We start from the raw sequence: 23,239 nt of genomic DNA on the forward strand, positions 1-23,239 counted from the left end.
TTTTGAAGCAAGTTTCTCTCACAAAAGCCTCATTTCTTAAATCTATAGAGAAATGAATTAAATTTGTAAAAAATAAAAGGTATCCCCAATTGATAAATGATTAAAAGGTTTGAAGTTAATTTTCAGATGAAGTAATCAAAACTATCTATAGCTATATGAAAAAAGCTCTAAATCATTATTGATTGGAGAAATGCAAATTAAAACCATTCTGAGGTACTACCTCTTTACTAGTTAGATTAGGACTAAAAAAGAAAATGATAAATTTTGAACAGGATGTGGTAAAATTGAGACACTAATGCACTGGTGGAGGAGCTGTGTATGGATTCAATTATTCTTTAGAGAAATTTGGAACTATGCCCAAAGGGCTATAAAACCATATATACCCTTAACCTAGAAATAAGTCATATCCCAAAAGAGATTAAAGGAAAAAAAAAAAAAAGGAAAAGGACTTCTATGTACAAGTATATTCACAAGAACTCTTTTCTGTGAATGACAACTATTTTCAGCATACAATGATCCAAGACAACTCTGAAGGACATAGCATGAAAAATACTCTCCATCCTTAGAGAAAGAACTGATAGAGTTTGAATACAGATTGAAGCATTTTTTTTTACTTTCTTTTGGGGTGGGGTTTGTTTGGTCTATGTTTTCTTTTACGTGACTAATATGGAAATAATGTGGGAGACTGACTACCATACTGAAGGTCTACAGAGGCCCGGTGCTGACCTCATTATTGACACTTGAATATTATCCCAGTACCACACCAGGGAAATGACTAGCTTCGAGTAGTCTTACTGACTACTGAAGATCACCTGGCAGAAGAAGCCAGATATTGAAGGCCTTTCTGTAATTAAACTGCCACACATTCTAATAGCAGAGAGTGAAGCTCTGTTGGGCTGGCAATCCAATGCCAAATGCACACTTGCCAACAAGACTGCTTTATATAGAGAGCTCACGCAGGGCAAGCCTCACCGGGTGGTCAGAAAAAGCGATGCAAGGACAGTCTCAAGGTCTCTCATAAGAACTTTAGAATTTATTGTATAGCATGGGACTGCATAGTAGACTGCCATGAGAGAAGGTTCTGTGTTCTATGAGCAAAGCATTATTGAAGTAGCTCAAAAGAACTGCTACCTGCCCTAAGTTAGAGAATTCGCCCCAAATGCTCACATGACCTATTTGGGTCCGACTGTGATAGAGCATTCTGAGTTCATATCAGTCTGATCAGCCACAGTCGGACACACTGTAACTTGACTCTTAACATAGTGGTATAATTTTGGTCCTCTTCAAGCACAAAGGACAACAACCAACCAATGTGGAAGTATATTTTGCATGACTACACATGAATCATCTGTATTAAATTGCCTGTCTTCTCTTTGAGGGAAGTAGAAAAGGAGAAAGAGAATTTGTAATCAAAATTTTAAAAGCCAATTATTGTTACATGTAATTGGAGAAAAATAAAATACTAAATAATTAAGAAAGAAAAAATTAAAAAAAAAACAGGACTGTACTGTGTGATATTACATAAATTTTCATGTTATCTCATCTTATTATAATCTAGTATTTTTCTAATTAGTGGTTTGGGGAGTAAGAAAAATATTTAACAAAGAAGTTCATATGCGTCAATATGATGCTTTGAGGTAAACATGGTTGGAAATTATACTCTTCATCTTGGCCTTTCTGTGTCACAAAGAAATCTTTGACAAAATTGATTTTTATCAGTATCCCACTTAACAACTGCCTCATGTAGAAATAATAAAAATAAAAATAAACTGTGTAGCCCAAGGAAAGAAGAAAGTTGTTCACTTGTCTAGTAAATGAATCCACATATTAGACCAAAGTATAGATGTTTCTTTCATGCTAAAAAAGTTATTTAAGCTGAGACTACACATGATCATAGTAGCATTTCCAAAATACATAAAATAGTGTTACTTTTTTCAAAATCTAAAACGCCAGATTTGCACATTAGGTATCTAATACATGTATGTTGAGCTCAATGAGAGCAATATTTTATGCAGCATTTTATTTTGTGGATAGCAAGTTCAAAACAAGTTTCAATCCAATAAATATCTTTATATAAAACATCACAATTCAATAACACAAAACTAACTTTTAAAGTACAAAATAAGTAAGAAAGGATTCCTATGAACTTTCTTTCACAAACTAGAAATTTTATTTTAAACTTGGCTTTTTAAATTTTCATGAATATCATGTAATATATAATTCATCCATATTATTAGGGTTACTGTACCAAATTGCTAAGATGTATATAATACTTAAGGCTTGCAAAATAGTTGACAACTTCATTTGATTATATATCAACTGTAAATTCATGTGATTTTGTTAGAGCTTATCAAGCATAACTATTTTTATACGCAGTATGAGTACAAAAAAAAGACTTTTTGTCATTACATGGCATCAGGAAAAGGGAGGCCATTTATTACAATTGGTTACTCACCTTTGGATGTCTTGAAATAATCTGGCAAAATTAAAATGAACATGATCATTATCACCACTAATAACTTGAGGAGAGCTGCTTTTGCCATATTCAAGCACATGGCATGAAGTAGCTCAGACACTAGTGCAGTGGTAGAGTGTTTCTTCCTGGTTTAAGTTTCATTTTTGTGGTATAGTACGTTAATGTAACATACTTCAGACTTCCTTTTGGGAGTAAGACTGTTATTTTTGCTACAAAGAAGTTCAGAAGAAAAGACTTCATTTTTCTGGGTAGCTTTTTCATTAAGAAACTACCCTCTAATCAACACTTTCAAAACATCTTCTAAATTTAAATAAATACCTAGCCAAGGGGTTTTGTTCCTGTCTTGTTTTGTAGCTATTTGCTGGTTTGTGTGGAGAAATACAATCCCACTCTCTGGTTGCCAAAGAGAAAGCAATGCAAGCCTGTAAATGCCCTAGGAGGCATGATCCAGGAAACAGTTCATTTAGAAGCCAGTAAACAGTGGGGTACTGTATCACTCTAAGGGAAAACTCAAGAGACCTGCAGAATTTTAATGCAATTTTGCCAAAGTATATATGGTAGCAGTAGGATTAGGATAAGATACCATTAAGATTCCATTATTCCTGTAAGTACTCCAGTTATCTTTACGCCGTCCACATTTTCTGTTCTATTTCAAGATAGATCTTTCATTATGACAACCGCAGTGAAATCATATGCATACTTTATAGACTATTACTGAGAATGCAGGGAAAATGTATGATGAATAATGCATATGTAAAAACAAACATATTGACTTGGGAAATACATATCATATAGTACTTCCTATTATTTTCATCTTGAGATTTTGTTTCCTTGGGGGATTTGATTTTCTTTCTTTGTGATTTCTGGCTAAAAGGGAGAAATTTCTTTTCTCCCCTTTCTGTCCATGTGAGTGAATAGAACAGCTAGGTGACACAGAGGGCCTGGTCTTGAGTCAAGAAGATTCATCTTCCTCAGTTCAAATAAAGCCTCAGGCTCTTACTAGCTGCAGGACCCTGGCTATGTTCCCTTAACGCACTTTGCCTCAGTTTCCTCATCTGTAAAATGAGCTAGAACAGGAAACGACTATTTTATCTTTGTCAAGAAAACCCTAAAGAGGATCATGAAGAGCCAGACGTGATTGGAAAATGACTGAACAACTGCAACCTGTGTAGGGGAGTGAGCAGGAGGGGATGATTGAGGAAAGACTTCTTCTACATAGTAAAGCTCACACATTGGGAGATGGCAGCAATTTTGGTTGGGAAATGGAAAGTTAGGAGACCGAGGGGCCCAGGATCAATGATAGAGGGAGGCAATGTGGGATGGGGAAGGGACTACTGGACCTCTCACCATTGTTAATTATGTGACCTTGGGTAACTTGCTCTGCCTATCTGTATCTGTTTCCTTATCTATAAAATGGAAGGGGGGAAAAGCAACATAGAATACCCAATGGGGTTTACTGAGAATCAAATGAGATCCATCCAAAGCACTTTACAAGCCTCAAAAAGCTATATAAAGTCAACTATTGGCATTATTATTGGAGATGTGGAAGAAAAGGGGAAAGAGCTGTGGGAATCCTTCACTGCAGTGATAGAAAGGCTGTTGGGGGCCCTAGACAAAGAAGAGACAACGTCCAGCAAGCAGCTGGAGAAAGGACTGTGGGAAAAGCAGATTGCTCCAGTCTTAGCTCACTAACATCTGAAACCTCAGGGAAATTCCTCTCCACTAATGTGGTGTAACACCATCAACAGAGCTCAGGACCTAGGACAAAACTTCTTATACTGTGGATCACAACTCCATATGGCATCTCATAATTGAAAGAGGAGTTCACAAAATTAGGATTTATTATTTCTTAATTTGTATACCTATTTTATATATCTGTATTCTGGAGTCACATAAAAATTTCTCGGACAAAAAGAGGTCACAAGTAGACAAAGTTTGAGAAACATTGGCCTAGGACACAAACAAAAGTTGGAGCCAGATCTGGGGAATGAGAATTTGAGGGAAAGAAATCAAGAAGTTGCCTTCCTATTAGCTGCTAGTGTATTTAAGTCCTAGTAGTAGCATTAACAGAAACACAGATTAATATCCTCTTATTTTAAGAGGCTAATTATATACTTGACCCCTAAAGTAAGGATTCTGAATCTGGGATTCATGAACTTGATTTTTTTAATTATAATTATATATCAATTGAGTTCCTTTGTAATTCTATGTATTTTACTTTATGTATTTAAAAACATTATTCTGAGAAGAGATTAAAAGAGTTTAACTAGCCTATCAAAAGGGCCCATGATAAAAAGTTTAAAAGTCCATTCCCAAAAGAATAAATTTTATATTAAATGCTAAACTTCCCACATTGTCATGTCTCGTATCAATGCCCAGTTAGTTCTTGACCTTTACTCTTGTGAAATAAAAATAGTCACATAATTATAGGCTCTGGAATTTATTAGTTACTTATTTTTTTGCTAAACTATTTTAAGAATTTTAAACATTGCAGAAGTTCCTGGTTCCAATTTTTATTCTCATGGGTCTTTAATTTTATGAGTTCACCCAGGATTCACTAGGCCCAAATACAACTGACTCCCACTAAGTAACATCACAAGCTTCAAATTTGTAAAATATGAAATCAACCATTTCCCTCTCCCAGTTCTTCCATTTTCTAACTATTATTAAAATGTGGCTCCCTCCTGATAACTCAGTCTCACTGGCCACCTTGATACTAAATCACCTTCACTTAGAACATTCTTTGCTCCCCACTGCCACTTCCAGATTCTCTCCCTCCTGCCATTGTTCAGTAACATTTTCTGAAGTTCATGCTGTTCATCTCTACTACTTAATGCAAATCCTATAGCTGTAGTTTACAGATCTTGAAATCTTCTTCAACAAGATTAGCATCCAGTTCACAATTTTTCTGCTCCCCTTCAACTCCTGCCCTCTTACTAGGAGACTTCAACATACTTATTGACTCTACTTCAAAAACTTTAAACACTCAGTTTCTCAATCTATTCCCATCCTATGACCAACTCTTTTACCTTGCCTTCACCAGTACACAAAAATGGTCCTACCTTTGATCTTGCCGTCACCCACAAATATACCACCATGTTCAAGAACTCCAAAATCTCCTTATCCAACCATAATCTTTTGACTTTACCTCTCCTTCTGCCTTCCCTTACCCTGCTCTTTGAACACATTGAGACCTCTGGTTCTTTGACCCTTCAGTTCTCTCCTAGGTCATCTCCTCACCAGCCACTCTCCCTCTTTCTTCATCTTTGGTGAACCAATTCAAAACGATACTATCTTGTTGTGTCCTGGCTTTTTCTTGATTGTCTACAAACATATCCAAGGCTCATCCATCCTCAAAAACTCTCACTTGGTCCTTCCATTCCCATTAACCATTGCCCTATGTCTCTTCTACCCTTTGATACTAAAGTCCTTGAAAAAAACCATCTATATAATGTTTCTCACTTTCTCTTCTTATTCACTTCTTAAACTTATAAACCAGCTTCCAATCTCATCATTCCATCAGAACTACTCTCTTCAATGTAACCGAAGATCTCTTAGTTGCCAAATCCAATGACCTTTTCTCAATCCTTATTCTCCCTTTCCTCTCTCTGCAGCCTTTGACAATGTTGATCACACTTTCATTGATATTCTCTTCTAAGTATTGAAGAAACCACTCTCTCCTAGATTTTTCTATCTATTCTGCCCAGTCCCCTTTGCTAGGTCTTCTTCCGGATCACGCTCTCCCACTCTACATGTCCCACAGAGTTCCATCCTGGGTCCTCTTCTCTTCTTCCTCTATACTACTTTTCTTAGTGATCTCATCAGCTCCCATGGATGTAATTACCTCCTTTAAACTGATGATTCTTAAATCTATATATTCCTTCCAAAGTTTTCTGTTAAACCTCCAATTTTGTGTCTCCAATTCCCTTCCTTACATCTCAAAATGGATGTCAGACATCTTTTTTTTTTTTTATTCATTTTTCCAAATTATCCCCTCCCTCTGTCCACTCCCTCCCCCCAATGACAGGTAATCCCATACATTTTACATGTGTTACAATATAACCTAGATACAATATATGTGTGTAAATACCATTTTCTTGTTGCACATTAATTATTAGCTTCCGAAGGTACATGTAACCTGGGTAGATAGACAGTAGTGCTAACAATTTACATTCACTTCCCAGTGTTCCTTCTCTGGGTGTAGTTGTTTCTGTCCATCATTGATCAACTGGAAGTGAGTTGGCTCTTCTTTATGTTGAAGATTTCCACTTCCATCAGAATACATCCTCATACAGTATTGTTGTTGAAGTGTACAGAGATCTTCTGGTTCTGCTCATTTCACTCAGCATCAGTTGATGTTGTATTCCTCCTGCTGGTCATTTCTTACAGAGCAATAAAATTCCATAACATTCATATACCATAATTTACCCAACCATTCTCCAATTGAAGGGCATCCATTCAACTTCCAGTTTCTAGCTACAACAAAAAGAGCTGCCACAAACATTTTGGCAGGATGTCAGACATCTTAAACACAACCTATTTAAAACCAAACTCACTTATCTTCCTCTGCAAAATTCTCCCCAATCCTAAAATCCTATTCCTGTAGATAGCATCATGCTATCAGTCCCTTAGGTTCAAAACCATATGACTTCTTCACCTTTTCACTAACTGTCCACTTCAGCTTTGCAATACCTTTCAATACACCCTCTTCTCTTCTCTCTGGTATGGGCCTTCATCACCTCATGCTTGAGCTATTCCCATCGTCTTCAACTTCAAGTTTCTCCTCATTCTAATCCATCTTCCTTTCAGCCACCAAAGAGATTTTCTTAAAATTCAGGTCTGATCATGTCATCGCTCTATTCAAGAAACACTAGAGGTTCCCTATTGCTTCCAGGATAAAATACAAAATCCTCCATTTGGTGTTCAAAACCCTTCATAACATAATCCTCCCATGCTTTTTCATGCACTCTTTACAGGGACGATGACTTCCTGGCCATTCCATAAACAAGCTCCAGGCATTTTTCTTTGGTTTCCCATGCTTGGAGTGATCTCTTTTTTGGTCTCTGCCTACTAACTTTCCTAGCTTCCTTCAAATGCCAACTGAAATTCCATTTTATGTAAGAAGCCTTCCCCAACCCTTCTTATTCTAATGCTTTCCTTCTTTTATTTCCTATTTATCCTGTACATAGCTTATTTATACACATATTTTTTTAGCTCCTTGAGGGTTGGGATTTGGGGTTTTGGGGGCTTAGCATGGTGTCTAGTGCATAGTAGGCAGTTAATAGATTTTGATTGACTGAAGAGGAAGTCTAAAGGAAGCAATTTGGGGGGGGGAATGAAGTATTAGAATAAATAAACTCAGAAATCCTTTTCATCAATAAAAGTCTAGGATTTTGTGATTATATATGTTGATTCTCCTTGTCCTGTTCCTCACTTAATGTCATAAACAAAAGTATACTCCCTTGCCTTTTCTATGTCTTATTTCTTCATTTCTGTTACATAAGCTGCTTCTAGGAATTTCTTCCCCAGTTCTATCCCTATACTATCAGTGAATCATATGATCTCTTGGATTTAGATTAACAGTAGGAGTCTAAGTGAGGCTTTTTGCAATTGCATATACTTTTCCCACTGTTCAAAAATTATTTGATTTTATTATTTCATTATAAGCAAATTAATTATATCAAATAAACTTTTGATAATGTTAATTATTAACAAATTACTAATTTGTAAATGTATAAATATTAATTATTTGTTAACTCTACAAATAGGATTGGGCAAAGTGGTATAGATAACCCATAAAAGAAATGTTATTGTTACAATTTAGGAGCTTACAATCTAGCTAAAGAAAAGATATGTATGTTGAATGTAAGTCTTAGAGTTGCAACCCTTCCCATCTAAGTAACAAAGAAAAGTAATATATTGCAAAATCATAAATACCTAAATGAAAGCTCAGATGATAAGTATTATAAAGAAAGGATAATGTATAGGTTTCGGTGATTGAGGAAGACTTTATGGAAGAGGTAGATGTTGAGCTGAGCTTTAAAGGTGGATAAGAGTTTGGATTGGTTACAAGGGAAGGAACATTATAGCTGAGGAAAAAGTAAAAACAATGGTTATGGGAAAGTCAGGCTATTGGTATGTTCAAAGCACAATGAGGACAGTTATAAGTCTGATGAAAGTAGAAAATTCACGTTTGGAAGTGGTGAAAGAAAAGATCTTTTGTGGAAATTTTTGAATGTCAGTTTGGCAAATTTGTACTTTAACCAGAACAGAATTGGAAACCATTGTAGTTTTTTGTTTGTTTGTTTTGATGGCAATTGGGGTTAAGTGACTTTACCAGGGTCACACAGCTAGTTAAGTGTTTGAGTCTAGATTTGAACTCTGTTCTTCCTAACTTCAAGATTGCCCTATCCATTGTATTACCTCATGGTTTTTGGGTTTTTTTTTTAAAGAATAATATCATGATGACCATGGCCTTTTAGAAAATCTGTTAGTAATGTATGATCGATAATTAAATACTATTAAAAAAAAAGTCAGTGGGAAGATTGTTGCAGTACTAGAGACATAGAGTATCATGGAATAGTATTGGGTAATACATAGGGAATGGAGGAAGATGTATTGAAGGCAAATTTTGAAGAAAAATGGACAGTTCTATTGACTGATAAGATATAGAAAATTATAGAGAAGGAAAGAGTCAAAGATGTAAACTTTAGTGATTGATGGAAACTGATGGCTAAGGAAGCAATTTGGGAAGATTGATGATGAGTTCAGTTTTAGGCACATTAACTTTAATTTGATGATGTAAGATGGGTTACACATCACATCACATCAGATGGGTTATGGGAATGGAACTTGGACATAATATCAAGATTCTATATATTTTTGGCACATTAGCATGTAAGTGATCTTCACTAACCCTATCTCGTGGTTTCAACTAAAGAAAAAAATGTAGAATAAAAAGGGCAGAGGACCCAAGAGCAGAATATTTGCAAGATACTTTGTTTAAGAGGTAGGAAGAAAAAAAAAGATATGGAAAAGGAGAAATAAAGGATATGAGAAAAATAAAAAAATTTTCAACATCATAGAAATCAAAGGGAGAAGAAATTTGTAAATTATATATAATGGTGTCTGCAGTGAGTTAATGTATGGATATAAATGAGATGATATTTATAGTCTACTAAAGTATTACATTATTATTATATTAAGTGAAAATGATTTTGTGGATTTTGGAACAACTAATTATTTAGCTTTAGATACTAAATTAAGGTAAGATAATTGATACTTTGTCCTAGAACACACACATGCATATATATGATGCAAATATTTAAAATAACATTTTTAAACTATGAAATGTATTTTCTTATATTTACATATCGATAATACATGTACTCCAGCAGCTTGAAACAACTGATCCTAGTATCTAGTTAGAAAGCTACCAGATGGTACACACATTGTCAATAACTCTCATTTGTGAGCCATTCTCATAGCCAATTCCCCCTCCCACTCAACTGAATTTGTCTTAATTACATCTAGTATTATTTTCTTATCGTGAAGTACAAGCTGATTTGAGGGACTCATGTGGTGCTGATTTTCCCCCAGCTCTCCAAATTGCTGGTTGTGGCCCTGGTTTAAATGTAGACTAGTGCCAATTTGGAAATTACTGTTCTGTCCTCTTTGCAGTTTCACACTTCAATTAGTTTAGGGAAGTACTTTTGTTCATTGCCCAAAGATCATTATAATAAGAAATATAATATTTAATGAACATTAAGTGCACATATACTACTCACTTAGCCATGATTGTTGGGGTTAAAGAGCAGGTAATCTATTAACATGAAGTGATCTAGGTTTAAGTATCAATTCTTTCACTTACTAACTATATATATGTGTGGGCAAATCCCAACCTCTCAGCCTTTGCTTCCTCATCTGCAAAATGAGAACAATAATATTCATGTTTCATAAATCCAAGAGTTGTTAGGAAACCACTGTGTAGACTCTAAAAAAATTAAACAAATGTCGACTACTATTACCTCGAAAGCCTATTTCCATATGCTACATATTTTGTGGTAGAAGTCTGCAAAACCATTTTGCCTAAGTTTTCTATTAAGAAAATCATTTCAGCACATCTTCACTATTGCATAATTAGAATGACCAATATTTTTTTTTCTGATTGTACCACCACACAGTCAGATGATAACAGGTGAATGTTATGGCCAGAAGGCTTTGGGAACTGTTAAGAAATAGTTCTTCTGACTAAAATACAACCACAATGATCTTGCAGGCACATAAACATATATATATATATATATATATATATGTATATATATATATATATATATAAAACCTCAAAAATGTAGGGTCCAGATCCATCCAAGAGAGAATATAAGAGAAAGGAGAGTTAATACATACTCTCCAGATTCAAGAAATATTGGGTTTACAAATATGACTTTAATTTTCACTAGCTATGTGAACTGGGGTAATCATTACCTCATATATAAAATAGGAATAATCCTTATAGTCTATACCTCACAAGTTCGTTATTTTTCAGTCTAACTCTTCATGACCCCATTTGGGATTTTCTTGGCAAAGATACTGGAGTGGTTTGCCATTTCCTTCTCCAGTTCATTTACAGATGAGAAACTAAAGCAAATAGGGCTAAGTGACTTGCTCAGGTTCACACAATTGCTAAATATCTGAGGCCAAATTTGAATTCAGGAAGTGAGTCTTTCTGATTTTAAGGCCAGCACTCTATCCATTGGGCCATCTAGCTGCCCAATTTATATGTTATCAGATCTGATAATATATATAAAGAACTCTGAAAACTTTAAAGCTCTTTTTATTATAAAACTGGTCAAAGTATTATTATTATTATTATTATTATTATTATTATTATTATTATGAACAATAAAATAACAGCACTTTACTTTCCAAAAATGCTCAATTAATGACTAGAAGAAGAAACAAGAGAAAACAAAGAAGAGATCAGAGAATTAAGAGAAAAATTTGGGATACTAAGCCCTCTAGATTCCCCTGCTAGTTCAAATTTGATCAAACATCAAAAAAAAAGAAATCATGAAATGTTAAGAAGTGTGACTAAAGTTAGCATTCCTCCAAGTTTTAATTATAATACCCTGGGAAACTACTCATATTGCCCATATTTTTTTTAACTGCCAATGCTTAGAAACATCAAAATCTGAAGGAAATGTGATCTTTTCCATCTGGAGTTATGAATCATTTACTTGAGAATTCAGCAGAAGAAATGGAAATGATCAAACTAAGTGCAAAGTTAAAAGGGTAATTTAACAGTCCATCTTAAATTGGTCCTAAAATCAATGGGAAACATTCTCCTTTTTTTTTCATGATAATAATTACCTAGTGCAAATTAAAATTTGATTATTGATTTGTTTAATGCTTTAGATTAAATTTTTAATGTCTACCTATATGTAACGAGCCTGGCTGAGAAATTTTCATTATATTTTAACTAGTAACCTAGTTCTCATTAATATTAATGTAATTCCTAGTCACAGGCTTTTTTTTTTTTTTGGTGATAGGAAAAAAATAATTGTCCTGTTGAGCCAAGTCAAAGCAGGTATCTGAGAGTCGATTGCTAAATTTTTAGTATGAACATTTAACTTTGGAAATCAGGAAATATTACAAATTATAACTTGTTTTTTTATTTTGATGTTTAGATTTAAGAAAGCCATATGAAAGTTTTAATATGCAGATTAAACATTTATGTGTATGTTAAGTCAAGAAGTCCAAATAATAAGTGCTTGTCATGTGGCTGGCACTGTATTGGGAATACAAATCTAACTGAAAATTAAGTCTCAGCCCTCAAGTTTACATTCTAATGGGAGAAATAAAAAGGAGCTGAAAAGCAGAATCAGGGAGAGAGAGAGAAGGTAAGGGAGGACTGGAAGAAATGTCCAGGAAGTCCTGAATTAAACTCAAGAATGAACTAAAGGAATGAATATGGAGCAGCCTGGAAGTTTCCTCAAAACTGAAGTTCTCAGAGGAATTCACTAATTCAGGTAGTGGGACTGCAGGAGCATCAGGTTACTGTCCTGAACCACTTCATGCCAATCTGAGAGATCAAAGAGATCATAAAAGAGAGAAAATGACCCACATGTGCAAAAATGTTTGTGGAGGCTCTTATTGTAATGTCAAGGAACTGGAAACTGAGTGGATGCCCATCAGTTGGGGAATGGCTGAATAAGCCATGGATTTAATGGAATATTAATATTCTATAAGAAAAGATGAGCAGGCTGACTTTAGAAAAGTTTGGAAAGACTTACCTGAATTGATGCTAAGTGAAGTGAGAAGAACCAAAAGAACTTTCAACACAGCAAAAACAAGATTATGTGATGCTCAACTATGATGGACTGGGCTCTTTTCAACGATGAGGTGCTGCTTCAAGACAATTCCAATAGACTTGTGATGGAGAGAGCCATCTGTATCCCGAGAGCGAGCTGTGGAGACTGAATGTGGATCAAAGCAGAGTATTTTCACCTCCTTTGTTGCTTGTTTGTTTTTTCTTTCTCATGTTCTTTCCCTTTTGGTCTGATTTTTCTTTTGTAACATGACGCATATAGAAATATGTTTAAAAGACCCACACATGTTTAACTTATATTGGATTGGAGGATGAAGGAGGAAGAAAAATTTGGAATGCAAGGTTTTGCAAAAGTGAATGTTGAAAACTATCTTGGATGACCCACATAGCCTGACTTGATCTATGGGCAGTACTATGCCTAAAACTACTTAAGAAATCTTGGTATTCAGTAATGGAAAAAAACATCATCTTGAGGGTCACAGCATCACTGATCTAGGGCTGTAAGGAATTCCAGAGATCATCAAGTCCAATCATCTCATCTTAAAAATGAGGAAACAGAGGCTCAAGGAAGTCCACTGTGTAATAAGAATCAATAGCAGCATCTTAAACATGCTCTCAGACTCTACAGGTAATGTTCTTTCTAACATAACATTAGAATCTAGGTTCTAATCCTGGTTTGTCTCGTCACTCTTCTGAGCCCATTTCCTCATCAGCTAAATGAAGATATTGGACTAGATCTAGCTCTAATTAAAACTTCTACCTCTAAGTTCCTAGGATAGAGTATTAAATGTCTAAGAAAATATTAGCAATATATTCATTTACACTATTATAGAAGTAGCCATTTTTCTCTCGTTACAAATTTATAGTTTAGCCATGACAGTGTCAACATTTTATAAGATGGGATTTTTTAAAAGAAATATCTAGTTTTCTGGGCTTTAATTAATCTTCAGGTTTTATTCTAACGATGTATAAGCTCAAATCTGCAGTAATTTTTACTTCTTTAGATTGATTTTTATATTTGATGAAGTATCCATTAAAATTAATAGGAATTTTGAGTATGGGTCAATTGTCTCATGTTTTATTAATCTAGGCTTAAAACAAATGGCATTTTATGATTTCTAATATTGCTTCTGTGATGGTCGAAATGAGTCACATATACTTTTGGGAAGGATAAAGAATTTCTATCCATCAGAAACCACAAAGCTTCTAGACCCAATTTTAATCACTATTTTGCCTGAATTATGTTGAAGACATTTGATTATGCTGCATTTATGACTACTAGGGAGATTATTTTATGTTGTTTGTATGCTTTACAAGCTCATTATAGAAAAAAATCCAGTGAGAATCACAAATAATGGATAAAAAATTTTAAAAAAAACTAAAATAGCATTTCAAATTTTTGCATGCAAATTTTTGTTGCTTACCATATGAAACAATTTATCATTTTGTATAATTGAAGGATGAAAATACAGTATAACTATAATTTCATGAGATGACTTCTGTGTGAATTGTAGAAGCTAATCACTGCATTACCTTGCCCCAATAAATCTCCATCCTCTGACAACTCACATTTTGACTTGTAAAGACCAGATTATCAGATATTCAATTTGTTGTAACAAAAGTAGTTTTCAATCCAACCAATGTTTACCAACCCAAGTACTAAGGGTTTACTGTGCTTCAATTTCTACCTTCCTGCTCCTGCCCTGCCCCTGTCATCAGAAAACATGTCCTGAGGCTCCTAACCCTTTCTGTTTGACAAATGTCTCCCACCACCCACAGCCATGATTGACCTTAGTCCTTGTCACTATTAGAATGTGTTCTGCATGCGTTCTCAACTCTTCTCTCCACTTTCCAGTCGATCATAATCAAATTAATTCTGCTGCTGCTTCTACTGAAGAGTATGTGTTAATTGACTCCCATATGGCTCTTCTCATTAGTCCTGCAACTTTCCAAACTAAAATACTTCTCCCTGGATAGCACTCCCACAAACATGTTCTCTCCCCTGTTGTTGACATGTTAGTTCCTTGAAGATAGGGCCTTTTTCATTTTTGTATTTATATCTTTAGCTTAGTACAATGCTAAACACAAAGTAGGTTCTAAATAAATGAGTTTTTTAAAATTCACTCAATTTCCATTCAATAAGTATTATAATATGCCCATTCTGTGCAAGGCATTAAAGATACTAAGGCAAAAAAAATTTGAAAAACAGATTTTGCTCTCAAAATTTACAAGGTGAGGGGTAGAAAGAAGGATAAACATGTATTCTACTCGGTAGGATAGCTATTATTACCAAATTATTTTGCCCTAGGAGAATCTGGCGATCAGGTGAGTTCTGTTTGGTACTCTCCTTCTGTCCCTACGGTTCTTTCTCTCAGGTGACCCCTCTGGTTTAGGGTAAAGAGTCAGCAAACATGAGTTGTAGTCTTGGTTCTGTCACTCATTAGATGTGTCACTTTGATACAATCACTTAGCAACCCTGGATATCTGTTTTCTTAACTGTGAAAGAAAGGAATTCGACTGCATGATTTCTATTGTACCTTTCAGCTATATGATTTTATGGACACATTTGTTGCTTTTTGCTGTTGGATCTCATAATTGGTCTGAAACTATTCTATTAAATTTTAGCCAAAGATTTTGGTTACACTTAACCATTTCTATTCCTCCATCTTCAAGTCATCTTCTAAAGTCTAAAGTGTCATGGAAAAAATTCCTACTATTTTATATTCTGTCCCTGGACTTCTCTAGGTTAGGAAGTCACTTTTCCAATTTGTATTTGGGATAATATTTTGGTGTGAGACTGTTCCAGTATCCCAACATTCTAACAGAGAAAGGTTGGGGGAAAAAGATAATAATTTCTGAAAAACCATAAAAATTGCATTGGGAAATGAATGGAATAATCTTTTTTCTTAGTGGAATTTGAAAATAGTGATGCTCTTTTATGACATTGAGGTATATTATTTTCTTCCAGAACCTACTATTTGGGTCAAATATTTTGTTTGCAAATAAATATAGATAGGGAAATAAATGCATAGCTAAAGAAGCAGGCAAAAACCCAGGATCACCTTAAAATAAGTGCTTATTATCTGTATGACTTTAGTTGTCACTTTACTTTATTGAACTCATTTCTACATCTCTAACATGAAAGAGGTGAGCCAGATGACTTTTAAGTTTCATTCTAACTACAGCTCCTGTGAGGCTCTCCTTACTCTTCTCAAACAATTCTGTCATTCTTCTCATGTTCAGCCAAAGATCCTAAGACTATTAGAGAAAACAAAAGCAGCTTAACAGCCCAATAGTTCTGCCTTTGTGATTATTGTTCTGTCTGTTCCAAGCAATGGTCCTATCCTTTCTTGGATTTTCCTTTTCTCTTCCTATTCCATTACAGAAATGTTTGGCTATCTATGGCAAGAGATTGTTGACAAAAAGTACTTCATAAACTGAGAAAACTAAAGAGATATTTTCAGGACTATGCTGGAGACAGCTTGAGACAGGTAACAATAACCAAATTTTCAATATATTTACATCTCAGAAACTGGCAAATACTACAAAACAAAATTTGATTTATCATTTTGTTGGTTATATAGACTTTCGAAAGTGAAAGGAAAATGTAATAATATGGATTAAATGCAAAAGTATGCCACAGTTATATTTTTTTTTCAGAGAATCAGTTGTTAAATATTTATCAGCAAACCCCCCTGGATATTTCTATTACTGGAAAATGACAGAAACCTAATTATTTCTTAAGCTATTTGCTTAGGAATGGTTAATGTTGGCTACATAATGATACCTCAGTCAACAAATCCTCTGGGAACCATTTCTTTTAACAAAGTCTTCTGGTTATAATGGACATTTTAAGGAAGTGACAGCCCTTAGTGACAGACCAATAGCAGCTGAAAACTGAAAGGAGCAAATAGTGGTAATATGTCTGTGACAGGCAGGAGCCAGACCCGAAAGCCGCTGATGGAGGCTATATCTTTGGTTTACTCAGACTCCTGGGAATTGTACAGGTGAACCAGTGTGACCTTCAAATCCATCTTGAGAGATGGGATCATATTTACAGCTGTCAAAAGGCCTAGGGATCCATAATTCTGCTTACTTCTGAACAACAAAATTTCTTGCAATAACTTGACTTTGGAATGCCTTTTTCTAAAAATAGAGACAGCATCTTACAAACATATTAAGGTAATAATCACATCTGCTGATGAATTTATGAATCTAATTGAGTGAAGCTAAACTAATCAGACAAAGAGCCCCAAAGTCCTTCGTAAGGATAGTACCATCCTACAAGTCTTCTGTGCAATCATCAATTCCTCATCCTAGCTTCCATATTTACTCTGTTGTCAAAGCCTGTGAATTTTACTTTTGTAACATCTCTTTTTATACTGCCTTTTCTCTTCTGACACTGCCATCTTGAATGCAGCATCTGATCCCCTCCTACCTTGACTATTACAATGGTTTTTTACTTGATTTCCCTGCCACAATTTTGTCCCCACTTCAATTCCTTCTCCATTCAAATTATTCTTGCTTAAAGTTCAGATGTTTCACTGTCTAGATTTCTCCCTCCTACTCAATGAACTCCTATCAACTTTATATAGAACAAATATAATATAAATTTATATTTATTTGGCATTCAAATTCCTTTATAACCTAACCCTCCTATCTTCCCCTTCCCTCATATGGGAAAGGGGAAGAGGAAGGGACTAAGAATTTATTAAGCTCCTGTTATGTTCCACGCACTATACTGTAAACTTTGCAAATATTGTCTAATTTGACCCTCCAAAAAACCCCTGTGATACAGGTACTATTATTATCCCCTCTTTACAGTTGAGGAGATTGAAAGTACTCTGTGATCCAAGAACAGTTGCTCGAGCTCAGAACATTTTCTGTGGTTGTCCCCATGTCTAAAATGCCCTTCTTCCTAATCACTGCCTCATGGCTTCCTGGGTATCCTTCATGTCTAGCTAAAATCTATCTTCTTCAAGAAGCTTTTTCTGATGCCATTTAATGCCAGTGCTTTCCCTCTGTTAATTTTGTTTGGTCATAGTTATTTGAATCTTATCAAATTATAATTGTGAGCTCATGGAGGGCAGAGACTATGTCTTGTCTTTTTTTGAATCTTCAGAGTTTAGCACAATGTCTGGTATATAAGTAGGCACTTAATAAATGCTTATTAACTGAAAAACTCTGCTATCAAAGGAAATTTATTGCTTAAGTTTAGACACAGTTGAAATACAGGATCTGGTACTAGTACTTCCTGGTTTTTCTTAGCTAAGTGGAAGATTCAGTGCTGGATCAAACTTTCTACTCTAGATTTTTTTTCACTCTGATGTTGTTTAGACTGTCGCTTTTTGTTTTAGCATGTGTATCATGAGTGACACCTCCTATTGACCCAGTGCCTTTCCATTTCAGGTCAGCTGCTTGTTACTCAGCCAAGAATCATTCCCACTACATGCAAATGGGGCTAACAAGCATATTGTGCTAAATTTAGCCACACTATATAAACCATAATTTAAATGGGTAGAGGGGAGTGTTCATTTTTTGATGAATAAAATGGAGCCAAACCAGAAGAATGGTTAGGAAATCTTTCAGTTCATGTCTTTTTTATAAGGAATCATAAATCATCAGCAAAGTGTCGATTAATTTTTAGTTTACCAGAGGCTTATTGCTTATTATCACTAAGAAAAGGATTAGATATTGAACAGGTTTTGCCTGGTAGGCTATGAATTAAAGAGCAGCATTTTCAATCAAAGAAAAACAAAATTTTCAAACAAAGAAAAACAGCAATTAGTGATAGTTCAACTCCTCTTGTTTTAAAGTCAAATCAAGCTCAATTCAATGCAAAAATATTTATTTAGGACTACATGCCAGGAACAAAGACATTAAGATAATAACTAATTTATATGTAGTCCATATAAGTTCAGGGTTCTTCTTCCCATCCCAACTCAACTTGTGCCATCAGAGTAGCTCTCCAGAATTCAGCTACATCTCTCCCTTAGAACTGTAGGGGTAAGGAAAGTATTGAGGTGCTTTTTCCTGTTATTAGCTTGAGCCAACATATTCTCTCAATATCAATTGTTCAATTAATACATTCTCAATTCATGTAACTGGTGATTAGCCCCCAATAAAATTTTGATCAGCTTAATGTCCTATCAATATCAAAAAGCTTTTGTAAAGAGATATTTGCTGAGAAGACGTAGTAAGAACCAAATCACAAAAACATTTCCCTGAGTCAAAGTAGATTTTTCCCACAACTTCCATTTCCAGGGAAAGTGAGCTCCAGCTTGTAGTGGTGGCTGTGAAACATTCCTCTCACTGAGCTTAAGTAAGGCTCATCCAGCCAACGAGTTCCTCCCTTGCTTTCAGGGAATGGCATCTTGGCAATTAGGTTTGGACTGGGTCAAGCAAGTTCTCCCCAAGACTCCCAGCTGCCATCAAGTTCTGCTGCTGATTCCAGCTCTTAGCCCCTGTTGTGTCTCCCAAGTCACAAAGTTTTCTGTCTTCAGCACTCCTAAGCTTTCCTGTTGGGAACAGGAAAGAATGAAACACAATCCAGACCCCCACACCACTGCAGCTTCCCCACCAGCTTCACAGCAACCTTGGTGGAGATAAAGCACTTCTCCCATTTGTATACACCCTCTGTTCAGGCTCAGACACCAGTTAAAAGGCTTTTCTCACCATGCAGCAAGTAGGAAGGAAGCAGTCATAGAACACTTTGCATGTTTACTCATTTCCAGAATCAGGATCCTAGTGGGTTGGCCACCAAGCAGAGCAGATTGTGGACATTCAAAAGGCTGTGTTCTCTGGGTCAGAACCTCCAGAATGCTCTGGGTCAGATGTGTCTTCTGGGTCAGAACCTTCAGAATGCTCAGGGTCAGAACCTCATAACACTCTGGGTTAAAACCTCCAGGAGGTTCTGGGTCAGAACCTCCAGGAGGCTTTCCTAAAGTTCTCCTCTGATGTCATATTGTGGTATCCTACATTTATAAAAACCAAGCCAACACAGTACACCATTCAGGACAAGCTCAGAGAAATACTACTAAGCCAGAAGGGTGTTAAATTTGGTCCTGTCTCCTATCAGCCCCTGTCTAGTTAAATTCAGAGTGATTTCCCCAGACACATTATTTCTCAATAACAAAACATAGGGAATTTGTGATCTGCAAAGGTGAAAAAAGTAGCTATCCTGATATTATAGAACCTTAAGTACCGAATTAAATACACTACTTTCTATATATTATCTCTTTTGATCCTTATAGCAATCTATGATTGTGGCCAAAGGATTAAAGATGAGTTAAGAACTAGCTCTGGTCAAAGGATGCAGTCTGATAACTCAGTTAGTGGCCTTGAGGAAAGTATGAAGGCTTTTCTGTTCCCCACTCTCAGCACCATGGCTTGTTAGGCTATAGCAACATTCTTAGTATTCATGATTTAGTAATCTTGGAACTGGGAATACTATTTAGGAGAATAAGAATAGAAAAAGGGGGAAGAAGAATGAAACCCATCGCTAAGATATAAAAGAAATTATAATCTAGAAGGATTAATCTAACTTCAAAAATATCTTTAGCATTATTTATTATATAATACTTGTATGCTGGGGTTGGGAAGGCAGTCTATCCTGGGAAAATGCACTGGAGAAACAGGCTTTTGGATTTACATGAACTGATGCTGAGTGAATTGAGCAGAACCAGGAGAACTTTGTATATAGTAATAGCAACATTGTGTAATGATCAGTTATGATAGATTGAGTTCTGAGCAATACAATCATCCATGACAATTCACAAAGCCTTATGATGAAAAATGCTATCCATATCCAGACTAAGAATTATGGGGTTTGAATGAAGATCAAAGCATACTATTTTCATTTCTTTTTTTTGTTTTTTTTTTCTCTTGGTTCTCCCCCCCGTTTGTTCTGATTCTTTCACAACATACCAATGAGGAAATATGTTTAACATGATTACACATGCATAACCTATATCAGATGACTTGCTGTCTTGGGGAGGGGAGAGAGAAGGGAGAGAGAAAAATTTGGAACTCAAATTTATGAAAAATGAATACTGAAAACTATCTTGACATGTAATTGAAAAAATAAAATATCATTTACAAAAAAAACAAGAAAAAGGTTTTTGGGGGGACAGAAAAAGGGTTAGTGCAGGGAAAATTTGGGTGGGATAAGATATACCTGTGCAACCTCTGGGACGTTGAGTTGGTTTGTACTGCCTGGGACAATAAAGCTTTACAAGTTTGGACAACACATTCCTCTACAGCCCAAATCATTGGCAGGAGTTGGTAGAGGGATTTAGGACTGATGTAATCCTGTGAGATATATTGCAGAGGGCTAAGTTTCTTGACTATGAGTTCAGATATGATTTCTTTTGGTATTCTGTTATATGTAATAAATTTGCCATGTGTGCTAAATTGATAATGTTAGATGCTTGCAAGGGGAATGAGATTCCTTAGATCAGATTCTAATCTTCCCAGAATTTAAGTTTTTGGTGGAGGTTAATGAAACAGCTTATCAGAAAAAATCAACAAGAATGAAGCTGGTCCATCTGTCAAAAGAGAGGGAAAAAGTTGGAACAGAAGGTTTTGCAAGGGTCAATGCTGAAAAATTACCCATGTATATATATCTTATAAATAAAAAGCTATAGTAAAAAAAAGAGGGATCAGAAGATGCTACCGACTTATAAGTTAGAATCATAAGCTTGTCCTCTTTTGGCACTTTGATGATAAGGATCTCCAGGTTTTCATAAATTTTTTCTTTGACCTCATCAGAGTTTGTCACGGTAGGAACATAGGCACTGCTAATGGTGACAAAGTAATTTTCTACAAGTAGCAATAGCATTATAGCAATGAGCCTGTCATTCACTGCTTTTGGCAGACATAAAATCTTGTTTATTAGATTAGGTTTTTTAAAGAGATTTTTATTACACACACACACACACACACACACACACACATCTGGCTAAGCAATTGGGGTTAAGTGACTTGCCCAGGGTCATACAGCTAGGAAATGTTAAGAGTCTGAGGCTGGATTTGAACTCAAGTCCTCCTGACTCTGAGGCTGGTGCTCTATTCACTGTGCCATCTAGCTGCCCCACTAGTTTAGTTTTGATTGCAGAACCTACACCAGCTTCATGGCACTCCCTTTCACTAAGACCACTCCAGAAAAGTCCGGTCTTCATTTGCCAGCCTTGTTTCACTCAAGGCTGCTATTTGGATGTGATACCTATGGAGTTCTCTTGAACAAGAGCTGTTCATCTTTCAGGCCTAGTGGATTTTATGTTGTTTATAAGTGTGCACACATCCACATCCTGACAGTGAGCGGAATCAACTTTGCAGAAGTTGTGTTTCAAACGCAGGTGGGATGCCTGCCTGCTGCAGTAGTCAGGTCAAGGGTAATCAGTTTTTAGGGCACCTTGTGCAGTCCCTTCCTCACCCCTGAGGTGAGTGGTGCAATTCTCACAAAGCTGCTCAGCCCCTGGATAGGGGGCTGCCGAATCACACGGCTGCTCCCAGTCTGAAGACCAGCTCAGGGCCTGGACCACCTGTGTGTAGAGTTGTGACCACAGCTCCCAGTGGATCCTTACCTGCTGCTTCATCACTGGCTCATTGCCACAGAGCTTTGAGGGTAGTAATGATAAAATGATATGGTGACTTTTTGATCCATGCGTAAATTGAATTTAAGTGAGACAGAGCTGCTTCATCTCTAAAAGGTGAAGGGAATAGATTGTCCTGTGATGATATAGAGGGGTCTCTCTATTAGTCGTTGCTGGCAAGATTCTTGCCAGAGTCTTCCTTAAAAGGCTGATGCTGCAGCTGGAGAAAGGTCATGTACCTGAGAGCCGATGTGGCTCCAGGAGGAGCTGAGGAACCCCAATAGGGTGTTTACTGCCGACGATTCCAGAAGCAGGGCTGAAGTCTGTACAGCACTTGTAGGTCTGCCAAGGCCTTTGCCACTGTTAGTTTTGAGGGTTTGTCTGGACAATGCAGTCTAAACTGATAAGATTTTCAGTCTAAACTGATAAGATTTTCAGTCTAAACTGATAAGATTTTCAGTCTAAACTGATAAGATTTTCTCAAGCTGCAAAAACTCTGTAGAGTCCAGGTCCAGTTATTCTACTACCCAAAAACTAGTTTAGAAAGGCTCATTACTAGAAGATTAACACACAAATTTTTTTTTTTTTTTTTTTCACTTTAGAGTAACTCATGAAACCATCTATTGTGGGTGAAAATCATCTGAATCAATGAATATCCTCATGGATAAAATCATATATCCTTGAAATATAGAAACCTATATCTTCCCTAGTAGCTAGTACAGTGTCCTCTATAGAGATACTGAATATATAGCTATATGGTAGATACTGAATAAATGTTTGTTGGTGGTTGAATCTGAATGAAAAAGGGCCTCCTACACCAAATCCTAAGCAGGAAATGGAATA

General features: G+C 35.9%; 1 protein-coding gene across 1 annotated transcript in view; it reads right to left on the reverse strand.

The window, feature by feature from the left end:
* Positions 1-2,750, reverse strand: part of TMEM156 (transmembrane protein 156) — a 39,596-nt gene extending 36,846 nt beyond the window's left edge. The window contains exon 1 of the mRNA XM_074273114.1: positions 2,456-2,750. Coding sequence (XP_074129215.1) covers positions 2,456-2,555 — 100 coding nt within the window. The 5' untranslated portion in view covers positions 2,556-2,750. The remainder of the gene's footprint in view (positions 1-2,455) is intronic.
* Positions 2,751-23,239: the final 20,489 nt, after the last annotated feature.

Source organism: Sminthopsis crassicaudata, chromosome 6 (genome assembly GCF_048593235.1).
Source record: "Sminthopsis crassicaudata isolate SCR6 chromosome 6, ASM4859323v1, whole genome shotgun sequence".
In the NCBI taxonomy this organism is placed as follows: domain Eukaryota; kingdom Metazoa; phylum Chordata; class Mammalia; order Dasyuromorphia; family Dasyuridae; genus Sminthopsis; species Sminthopsis crassicaudata.